Source organism: Onychostruthus taczanowskii, unplaced genomic scaffold (genome assembly GCF_017590055.1).
Source record: "Onychostruthus taczanowskii isolate IOZ18803 unplaced genomic scaffold, ASM1759005v1 scaffold635, whole genome shotgun sequence".
NCBI classification, from domain to species: domain Eukaryota; kingdom Metazoa; phylum Chordata; class Aves; order Passeriformes; family Passeridae; genus Onychostruthus; species Onychostruthus taczanowskii.
Genome location: NW_024504067.1, coordinates 1 through 10901, shown reverse-complemented (window position 1 = coordinate 10901; position 10901 = coordinate 1). Strand labels below are relative to the sequence as shown.

The window sequence follows — 10901 nt, the reverse complement described above, 5'->3', positions numbered from 1 at the left end:
ACCTCCCTCTCCCACCCCATCATTTCCACTGCCCTCCTCTCCTGGACATCTCACTCCTCCCCTCTGAATCCTTCCCACTGCAGGGAGCTGCTGAGGAGCCACATGGTCCATCCCTGGATTCTCCAAGCACTGACTGCCCATCCACGTTGACCACAGCCAGGGGCCACATCCCACTGCCTGCCCAGTGTCCATCCATGGAGGTGAGCACCGTGTCCCCTTTCTTCACCTCACCAAACGATGGACCTGGTCAGTGTGAGATCAATGTCTCCAGCGTGGCCATGCACTTTGTGACGCTGCTCATCGGCCTCTGTGGGCTGGCTGGGAACGGGGCTTTTCTCCGGCTCCTCCACATTAATGCCAACACCGACTTCGTCTTCAACCAGGCCATCACCGACTTCCTCTTCCTCATCATTATGGTCCCCTCCACCCTGCTCTTCCTTGTGGAGGAAGTGTCCTGCTCTGCTATAATGCCCCTGATGTATTTGAGTTTCCTTTTCTATCTCTCGCTCTTCTCTTACACCATGGGGCTGTACCGGTTGATGTTCATCAGCATTCAGAGGTGCAGGTCCATCCTATGCTTGTTTTTTTGTGGTTGCCAGCTTCCTGAGCGCTTGGTTTTGGTGGTGATGAGTGTCCTCTTCTGGGTCCTCCTGTTTGTTGTCACCGCTGTCAATCCCACAGTGACTTCCCAGTGCCAGTCACACGAGCAGGAGCAGTGCCGGGTGGCTCTCACGTCCATGTACGCCCTCAACCTCTTCCTATTTGTTGCACCCATGGTCATTTCCTGCACAATCCTCTTCATTCACTTCAAGCCTGGATCCCAGCAGCAGCAACACATGAGACTCGACATCGTTATCGTCCTTGTTGCACTCTTCAGTCTGCCCCTCAGTCTCTGGTCTCTCCTGCAGCAGCTCGGTTACACGGCTGTGCCCTCCCAGGTGGTTTTCCTGCTCACCTGCATCACCAGCAGCATCAAACCCTTCATCTACTTCTTGGTGGGGAGCTGGAAGAGAGCCTACTCCATGAGGAGCTGCTGGAGACTCTGCTCCATGCAGAGCTGCAGGAGGCACTCCTCCGTGCAGTCCCTAAGGAAGGCGATCCACAGGGTGTTTGAGGAGCCCACCACTGCCCGCAGCAATAAACCCACTGTGGACACAGAGGCCTCAGCCTGTTGATCCCTTCCACTGCACTGCTGAAGGACCCTGGGATGGTGGCTGAGAGATTCCTTGAGTCTCCTGATCAGTAAATACCCACAGTGTCCCCCTCCCTGTGCTGGGGCATCCCCAGCCCCTTTCCAGGCCGCTCTGGGCTCTGATCCGTGCTTGTGAGGCCTCAGCCTTGAGGAGCAGCCCCGGGGCCCAGCTCCTCTGGCACTGATCAGAAACACCCTCTGCTCCCAGCAACTGCTGTCCAACCACCTCCTGGGGCTTTATCAACAGCCTTGGGAATTATTGTGCTCCCCTGAATGCCACAGCATCCCTGCTCTCCCACTTTCACAGAGAGCTGCCGGCCCGAAGTGTGGCCAGGGTGAAACATGGCTGTGCCTGACGCCCATGCCTTGGGGCCCTGTGAGCAGCGGCCCAAAAGGAGACCCTTGGAGCTCTCCTGGGCCCAGCAGCGCTGAGCAGAAGCTGCCTGGGAGTGGGGCCTCTCCGAGCTGGGATCTCTCCCGTGTGCTGCCCTCGGCTGATCCCCGAACGCCGACGGCTCCTGGGCCGATCCCCCCGGTGCTCGAGGCCCAGCCCTTGGCCCAGTGAGGAGATGCAAAGGGATCCGCAGGGAGCCTTCCACTGCCTGCCAGGGGAATTTCTCACAGGGACCTTGCACTGCCTATTTCTGGCTGTGTGCACACATGTGTGCAGCTGCTGTGGCAGATGTGGCAGAATTGCTGCTCTCTCAGGTGTGTTAGTGCCTGAGACATCTGAGCGAGTCAGGCCTGGAAGGACGTCTCAGGCATAAAAAAGGTTAAATGCTGCTAAGTGATATTCCTCTGTTGAATTGCTAATATTAATGTATAACTGAAGTACTTCTCAGTTTGAGCGCTATAATGGTTTTGGGCCATTTTCCTTTTAATCCTTACCCTCACTGTCCTTTTGTCACCTGCCCTTGAACACACAGACACACACACACACAGGAACAGCACTTTGGTATGCTGTTGCTTAATATTAAACTTGGTTTTTACTGATATCCTTGCTGGTGGTTTTGTGCCTTCAGAAATTCTTCCTCTGCCCTGGCTTTGGCCTCTCCCTCAGCAGGCTCAGATGGTGCAGCTGCAAGGGGAGGGGGAGTCCATGGTCCTCAGCACTGCCACCCCCTTCCAGGAGCAGGGTGACATCTGTGTTTGTCACCGTTGTCTCCATGGGGCATCAACCCCCACCCTCTGGCTTTGCTGAGGTCTCTGAGCTTGGGATGTTCCGCCTGGAGAAGAGAAGGCTTCAGGGAGACCTTAGAGCCCCTTCCAGAGCTTTTAGAGGCTCCAAGAACTGGAGAGGCGCTTTGGACAAAGGCCTGGAGTGGCAGGACAAGGGGGAATGGCTTCCCATTGCCAGAGATCAGGGTTAGGTGGAATATTGGGAAGAAATTCTTCCCTGTGAGGGTGGAGAGGCCCTGGCACAGGTTTCCAGAGATGTTCTGGCTTCACCATCCCTGGAGGTGTTCCAGACCTGGCTGGATGGGGTTTGAAGCAATCTGACCTGGTGGAAGGTGTCCTTGCTTCCAAAGGCATGAGATCAGGAAAAAAACAACCACAAGTATTCCCAAGACTGAGGAGGAGGACGATGAGCTCTGGTGAAGGGTTGGAAGGGGCACCCCAGCACCCCAAAATCTGGTCTCCAATAACTTTTATTGCATCATCAAGGGTACTGGCAGTAAGAAATGTGGGCTCTGATGCTGATAACCTGGCTGTAAGCCTGTCGTGGTTTGGCTCTGGCCAAACACCAGGCACCCATGAAAGCCATTTGCTCACCTTCTCTTGCTCTCAGCTGGGCAGAGGAGAGGGAAACAAAAATTAACAAAGGGCTCATGAGTTGTGATGAGAACTGGGATAAAAAAGAGTCCAAGAATAGAAAAAAAACAGGTTCAAATGTAATGGTATTAAGTAAATTTATTAGCAGATTCAGAGGATGATAATGAGAAGTAAAATAAACCTTAAAACACCTTTCTTTCCCTCAGCCCCTCCCTCCTTCCCACCGACAGTGGAGGGAGACAGGGCATTGCCAGCATTGCCAGTACTGCCAGTACTGCCAATTAAACATTGTTTATCTGGAAAAAACCCAGGTCATACATTAAACTAAGATAGACGACATATTCTGGTAATAATTAAAACAAACAAAACATCTATACCATGATTAATTAAATGGGCAGCACAAAAAATCTTGGATACTATAGCGTATAAAAATGCCTTTAAAAGTGTTGTTTCTTTGAACATATCTATGGCAAATAAATTTCCAATATGTTCACAATTTGGACTCCAAATTTTTATTAGTCTAACACGCTTTTGCTGTTAAAATTCTTGGTTTCAGAGGGGACACAGCCATGGCTTGTGCTCCCGGGAGCAACCATGGTCCCCAGTGCCCAGAGCTGGGCTGGCACAGACACAATGGCCCAGGGACTCAGCATTCCCCACCCCAAGTGCTCCGTGAGTGTCACAGCAGGGATTTCCCCAGAGATATTTAATTGTTAATTTTGTGAGCCAAGTGCCAAGATCTCTCTGCCTTCAGAAATTCTTCCTCTCCACGGCCTTCAGCTGCTCCCTCAGCTCCGATGGTGCAGCAGCAAGGAGAGGAGGAGGTCGTGGTCCTCAGCACTGCCACCCCCTTCCAGGAGCAGGGTGACACCTGTGTTTGTCACCATGGGCTCTGCAGGGCATCACCCACCTCGCTGGGGCTTTGCTGAGGTCACCAGCCCCACCACATCCCACACCTTCTCTCCACCCCCACTACATCCCACACCTTCCCACCACATCTCCCCACCAGCTCCATCGTGTCCCACACCTCCCACACCAACCTCCCATCCCACTCCCCATGCAGCCCACCCATTCCTGTCCTTCCCATCCCTCCCAGCCCCATCCCTGAGGCTCCAGTCCCTCCCCAGGGGCTGCTCACCCCAGGCTGCCCTGTAAGGCTTTGGGACAGTGCTTCTCTTGGATTTGCTCCTCCCAGCTTCATCCCTGGTGTCCAGCCCCCCAAACTCCTTTGGAGAGAAACAAGAGGCAGTAGAGGGATGGCTCCACCGGTGTTATTGGGGCAGAGAAGCATGGAATTGCCAGGAGGAGTGGAAGCACTGCTGGGGATCCCATGTGGGGCAGGAGAGGAGCAGGGATGTCTGGAGGGGAAGGCAGCCTGGGGGGAATTTCTAGAGGATGCCAGAGGGGGGCATGATGCCTTAGGATTTTAGCCTTTCTATTTTTCAAATCCTGTACTGCATTAGCGCATAACTCTAAACTCCATGTAAAGTGTTAGTTAACTGTCTTCACCTTTTGGTCAGACAAACCAATCCCTCTATGCCAGAAATTCAAGGACAGTCTGCTGACTGAGGCTGGAAAGTCAAGACAAAAGTGAATTGGGGGAGGGCAAATGGGGTGTAAATGACTTCATTACCTGCAGCTGTAATTGGAGGATTAACCCCTGGTTTGTAAATGGGCCAAACTTATATCTGCCTGAAAAACTCGTGACCATTGTCCATTTTGGGTGTAGCCCCTCTCGGAGACTTTGACTGCCCAAGGTGAACCTTTTGAAGGCCTTTCAGAAATGCCTGCTTTTATTCTCTTCCCCTTATCTAGCCTCTGTTCCTGGGAGCCACCCCAAGGCATCAGGCAGACAGGGGCTGGAGGGGGCAGGAGGGCTCTGGTGCCACCAATCCCAAATCTCCCGCTGGACAGCAGCAGAGCCCAACAGGCCACACGTGCAGCCAGGGAGTGGCCTCTGACTGGGAAACCGTTGGGATGGGATGGGATGGGATGGGATGGGATGGGATGGGATGGGATGGGATGGGATGGGATAGGATGGGATGGGATGGATGAGGACTGATACCAAAATCAGACAGAATAAAGTTCCAACACCCACTAATGGTGTTACCAAGGGAAGTATTAGGCAGCAGGACACACAGAAGGATCTCTCCTTATTTCTGTGTGTGTTGCGAGACTTTACAACAGTGTTTTTATCCACTATGACCATACATATACTTTAAAAAGTTTTTCTTATCAAGTACATAAACACTATTTTCCTATAACTCATTTCCATTCATCCTCTTCCTACTGGAAGTCCTTTGATGGCCCTGCAGTTTGATGGCCCCTTGAGAGGGGTCCCTGGTGATCATATTCATTGAGTGCTCTGGTTAAAGGTGACCTTGCCTTGAACTTTTCCTTTGGCGATGTGCTCTTACTTCTTGTTACAGAACTTGTCCCAAACCACCTTGTCAGTTTCTCCACTGGCTCCAGGCACGTTTATCATCCTTTTTGTTCCTGCAGAGCTTATTTGAGCTGGGCTTTCCTCCTCTCTCCTGAATCCTAGAACTCTACAGTCAGGAGGAGCCAAGAGACTGCCAGCGTCCCAGGTGGAGCCGGGCAGGATCATGATATTGAGGGGGAAAAGGGGGCTCCGAGAGGATCTGGGGTGTTGGAGGTGGTTTCGGAGGGGTCAGGAGAGGGTCAGAGGGGGTTGGAGGGATTCTTGATGCTGGCAGTCCCAGAGGGAAGCAGAACCTGACAGGCCATGCTCAGAGTGGGGGAGTGGCTGCTGTCTGGGAAAGCTGTGGGATGTTAGAGGATGGGGTGAGGATGGAGAGAAGGGTTGGGATAGGAAGCAAAGATGAGCATTGGATGGGGATATTATTGGGAGCAGCTCATCTCTGCTTCCTTGGGCCCAAGTCATGTTTTGGCAATGATCCGGGCGCGCTATTCCCAGATTGGGAATTACTTCTGAGAAGCACCCAGCTGACTCACCAGCACTGCCAGTACTGCCAGCATGCCAGTGCCACCAGCACCTCCAGCATCCCTCTGCTGCTGGAGGGATCATGACCTCTCAAGGGAGAGAAACAAGGAATGGTAGAAACCTGTTGGGAGAGGGAAGAAAGTCAGAGAATGGACCTTCTCCAGGGAAGTACTGTTTCTTATCAGGAGGAAGTGCGGAGCCATTCACAAAGTCCACTTGATGTGTGGCAAAAAATAAAAGAAAAATCAAGATCAATAAACCTAAGGCTGTGGAACTCTGACGTAGCCAAAGTTGTAAAACCATTTCCGACTGCCCTGTGACCCAACTGAGTCTTGGGGAGTAACAAAAGGACAGGGCACACAGAGGAACCAGAGGGACAGGACAGGGGGAACCTCTTGGTGATCTGGGAACATTCTTCTGCATGATACTGACCTGGCAGGAGCCGCTTTGGGATAAGGATTCCAAAATAGCAAGAGGTACCAGGAAGCGCCGCTGATCTGCACAGACCCCTTTGCCTGCTGCTGCCCCACAGGGAACAGGTCAGTGGAATGGTTTCCTTCCTCCCTACCCCACCTTCCTCTCCTGCAGCAGCTGCTCTGTTCCTGCCACCCTCTCCCGGTGACCCCAGTGCCCTCCCCAGGTCATCCCTCCTCTGACCTGCACTTCCCTTCCATATCCCCTGCCAAACAGCCCAACCCTCCCACCTCCCTCTCCCGCCCTACAATTTCCACCACCCTCCTCCCCTGCACATCTCACTCCTCCCCACTCAATCCTTCCCACTGCAGGGAGCTGCTGAGGAGCCACATGGTCCATCCCTGGATTCTCCAAGCACTGACTGCCCATCCACTCTGACCACAGCCAGGGGCCACATCCCACTGCCTGCCCAGTGTCCATCCATGGAGGTGAGCACTGTGTCCTCCCCTGCCATCTCATCCACTGAAGGAGATGATCTGTGTGAGACAGATGTCACCAGTGTGGCCACACACAGTGTGACACTGCTCATCTGCCTCTCTGGGCTGGCTGGGAACGGGGCTGTCATCGGGTCCTCAGGTTCTGCACCCAGAGGGACACCATGAAACCCATCACTGCCTACATCCTTGACCTGGCCATCATCAACTTCCTCTTCCTCATCCTGATGGTCTCCTCCACTCTGCTCTTCCTGCTGGAGGATTTGTCCTGTTCTGCCATCATGTCCCCAGCATACATAAGCTTCCTTTTCCTCCTCTTTGTGATGTTCTACAGCGTAGGGCTGTACCGGCTGACAGCCATCAGCGTTGAGAGGTGCAGGTCCCTGCTCTGCCCACGTGGGCTCTTCTGCCACCTTCCCCAGGACCTGTCATGGGTGGTGGTGAGTGCCGGGCTCTGGGCCCTTTCCATCACTGTCATTGCTGCCATTTCTGCAGTGACTTCCCTGTGCGAGTCACAGGAACACAAGCTCTGCTGGGGCACTCTCATCTCCCTGTACATCCTCAACTTCCTCGTCTTTGCTCCATCCGTGGTCATTTCCAGCACAATCCTCTTCATTCATTTCAAGGGAAGCTCCCAGCAGCAGCGATCCAAGAATCTTGACATCATTGTCTTCCTCGCTGTGCTTTTCACTCTCCCCCTCAGTCTCTGGAAATTCCTGCAGCAGCAGCTCGGCTACACCGCTGTGTCCCCCCAGGTTGTTCTCCTGTTTGCCTGCATGCACAGCAGCATCAACCCCTTCATCTACTTCTCAGTAACAAAGTGCTGGAGGCGCTGCTCCATGGAGTCCCTCAGGGAGTGCCTGCAGGAGGTCTGTGAGGAGCCAGAAGGAAGCATTGCCCCCAGTAATGATGCCAACAGGGACTCAGTGATCTGAGCCTTTTGAGCCCTTCAACTGCCCCGATGCAGGACCATGGGGCAGTGACTCAGGATCACCCTCCCACCTTTATTCCTGCAGGAGAAGGGAGCAGGGGCAGTGACAAGGGCCGTGTGGGGGAGTGCTCTGCACTGAGCACATTGGAGCAGGGTTTTGCTCCTCCCTCATGGGTCCTAGAGCACTGTTCCCCAAACGGATCCTTTCCAATATGGCTGTGATCCCAGAATTCCCCCTGGCACCTGGTTCCTGCATTCCACTGGGGTGTGACATCAATAAACAGCACCGTGAACCCTGAGCTGCTTTCGCCCCCTCTGCCAGTGCCTCCCAGCTTCCTCTGCCTCCTGCTGCCAGCCGGGAATGTGGCTGGAGGGAGGGGACAGAGTGTTAGTTAGCCAAAGGAATTTTGTGATTGTTTAGAAATTTCATAATGAACTATGTTTAATTAGTCAAGGCATATTTGCCTGTGGTTTTTTAGCTGGTTTTGATTTAGATCCGTGTTGGCTGAGTGTCAGTAGAAAACTCTATCGACCCATACCCCTTAGAGAACTTAATCAATAGTTGGAGAATAAAATTCAATAAAGTATTCTTAATGCTTTTCATATAACTAGAAATCAATTGGAGGTCATAGAATAAGAATGATATCTTGAGAGAATTAGGAATTCAGAGGCCTATACACACCAGAAGACTTGAATGATGAATTGCAAGTGATAAATTGTAATGGCAATAAGAGAGCCATTTCCTAGGCTTGTACATCTCAGAAAACGTAATCAGTGGTAACTGTCTAACCAAGACATCAAATCTAATCAAACATTGTTTAGCTGGAAAAAAACTGGGTTATGCATTAAACTAAGAGACACGATATATTCTGGTAGTAATATAAAAAAAACAAAACACCTATACCTTGATGTAATAAACTGAGAGCATTTTTGGGTGCATCTATTAAAAAATCTTGGATTTTGTAGTGTGAAATTGACCAGATAATACTGGCTTTCGCATTTATGTATTAGCCTATGCATGTTGTTATTGATGATAACTATTTAGAAATTGTATCAATTATAACTCTTTTTAGCTGCATGTTTGTCTAATATAATCTATCAGTTTAAGTATGCACTGTATTGCTCACTGAAATAGTAGTGTAATGAATATAATAGCTATGTATCAATTGTGGAAATAATAGTGTGATTAATGTACTGTGTTATAGATCTCAGCAAAACATAAGATGTGAAAAAAGCTTTTGTGTAACTAAAAACAGTGTAAGGCCATCCACTGACCAACTTGTCCAAGTGATAACCATGACACAAACCAGAGCACTGGAGGACAATTAGAGAACACCATGTTAAATTTAAGGAGGGCATACTCAAATCTCATCAGAGGATGTGAAACAGCAGCATGGAGACACCAGAAGAAATAAAACACATTGACCTGACACCCAGGATGTCATGCAGATAAGCCGGAGTGTGAAAAGGAGTTCCAAAAGCATCAGAAAGTTAGCAAGAATGTTTGAATCATGCATAAAATACATGACTATGCATGCATCTCAGCAATGTAACGGTATAAAAATAACATTGTCTGTATACGCACCACCACTCCCCCTCTCCATGTTCTTTGATTGTTGGCCAGGAGCAACCCAGCGCTGGAAATATGGTCCTTTTTTATCCTATTACTATTATTATTATTATTATTAAACATTTAAAAACTTTAAGCAGTGAATTCTGTTTTTCTCAATAGTGTATAAAAATGGTTGAAAATTGTTGTTTCTTTGAACCTGTCTATCTCAGGATCTCCTCTGGTCTGGTCTACTTGGAAGATCCCGAGGTGTGTCTCTGTTAAAAGTCTCTCTTCCCCAACCCAGCAGCCGAAGAAGGAGTCGAGAAGTCTTTGGTTCACGTTCCCAAGGTTGTTTATTATTTCTTTATCTAAAACATTTTCTGTCTGGCCTGCCAAGGTCTGTTCTGCAGGTCGGTCTGAGGCACACTCCCCACCTCTTGGGCTGGTGCTGTCTTTTATACTAAAAACTATGTATACTATGTTTACAATAATGTTCCAATACCTATCACCTGTGTTAGACAGTGACTTTCTACTCTAAACCAATCTGTGAATGCCAACATCATCCTGAACATGGATGCCAGGGAGAAGAAAGAAGAAGGACAGGGCACGCCCAAATCCCTCCATATTAGAACCCCTGACCCCCATGTACAGAATTCCAAGCCCCCCCTGTACCATGTACCAAAATTTTTCCCTTCACCCTGTGATTTCTACTACTAGGCTACTTAAACTTCTGTGACCTGTAATTCTTCATATAAATCTGGTAATTTGCTCCATGGGTTGAGATAGAATTCCCAGGTGTTTTTGGTTCCCTGCCAGGGTCTCCGAACCCCTGCCAAACATCCAGAGAGATGTCCTGGGATCCAACATGTCTATGTCAAGCAAATTTCCAATATGTTCACAAATTTGACTCAAAATTGTTATTAGTCTAACACGCTTTTGTGCTTGGACTTAAACGTCTTGGTTTCAGAGGGGACACAGCCATGGCTTGTGCTCCCGGGAGCAACCATGGTCCCCAGTGCCCAGAGCTGGGCTGGCACAGACACGATGGCCCAGGGACTCAGCATTCCCCACCCCACCAACTGTAAAGTGAATGTCACAGAAGAGATCTCCCCAGAGATATTTAATTTTTAATTTTGTGAGCCAGGTGCTGTCATATTGCATTTTGTTGAAATGGTATGCCGTGTCTCACCCCTCCGAAATGTATGGTATATTCTAAGCCTGTGGTCCTGCCCTGAGCCATCATGTACCTGTAATCCCATTGGCCCAAGTGTGATTCCGCACCCACTTCAATTCCCCTCTTAAACTGTGCTATGAATTCAGTCTGTCCCCCTCCTTCCCCCTCCTTCCCCCTTCCCCCTCAGTAGCCATGCTGTTCCCGGGGATGGGACCCCCAATAAACCTTCATCTAATCAGCACCCTCAGAAACCGTGTGGAGTCTCCTTGCCAGCCCGCTGCTGCCAGCCAGCTCACAGCCTAGGGCGTCCTCCGGGGCCACTCCGGGGTGCCCCCCATCCCAAAACAAACTGCAACAAGGTGCAAAGATCTCTCTGCCATCAGAAATTCTTCCTCTCCACGGCCTT

At 50.5% G+C, this 10901-nt stretch overlaps 2 protein-coding genes across 2 annotated transcripts; both read left to right on the top strand.

The window, feature by feature from the left end:
• The first annotated feature begins 36 nt into the window (after window positions 1-36).
• On the top strand, window positions 37-2827 carry LOC121344354 (proto-oncogene Mas-like). Its single transcript, XM_041420234.1, has one exon. The coding sequence runs from the start codon at window positions 195-197 to the stop codon at window positions 1173-1175; it is 981 nt and encodes a 326-aa protein (XP_041276168.1). The 5' UTR covers window positions 37-194; the 3' UTR covers window positions 1176-2827.
• Window positions 2828-6391: 3564 nt separating this feature from the next.
• Window positions 6392-7773, top strand: LOC121344353 (mas-related G-protein coupled receptor member H-like). Its single transcript, XM_041420233.1, is given in 3 exon segments — window positions 6392-6469; window positions 6716-6968; window positions 6971-7773. Coding segments are annotated over 2 exon segments (945 nt in total). The 5' UTR covers window positions 6392-6469; window positions 6716-6826.
• The last annotated feature ends 3128 nt before the right edge of the window (window positions 7774-10901 follow it).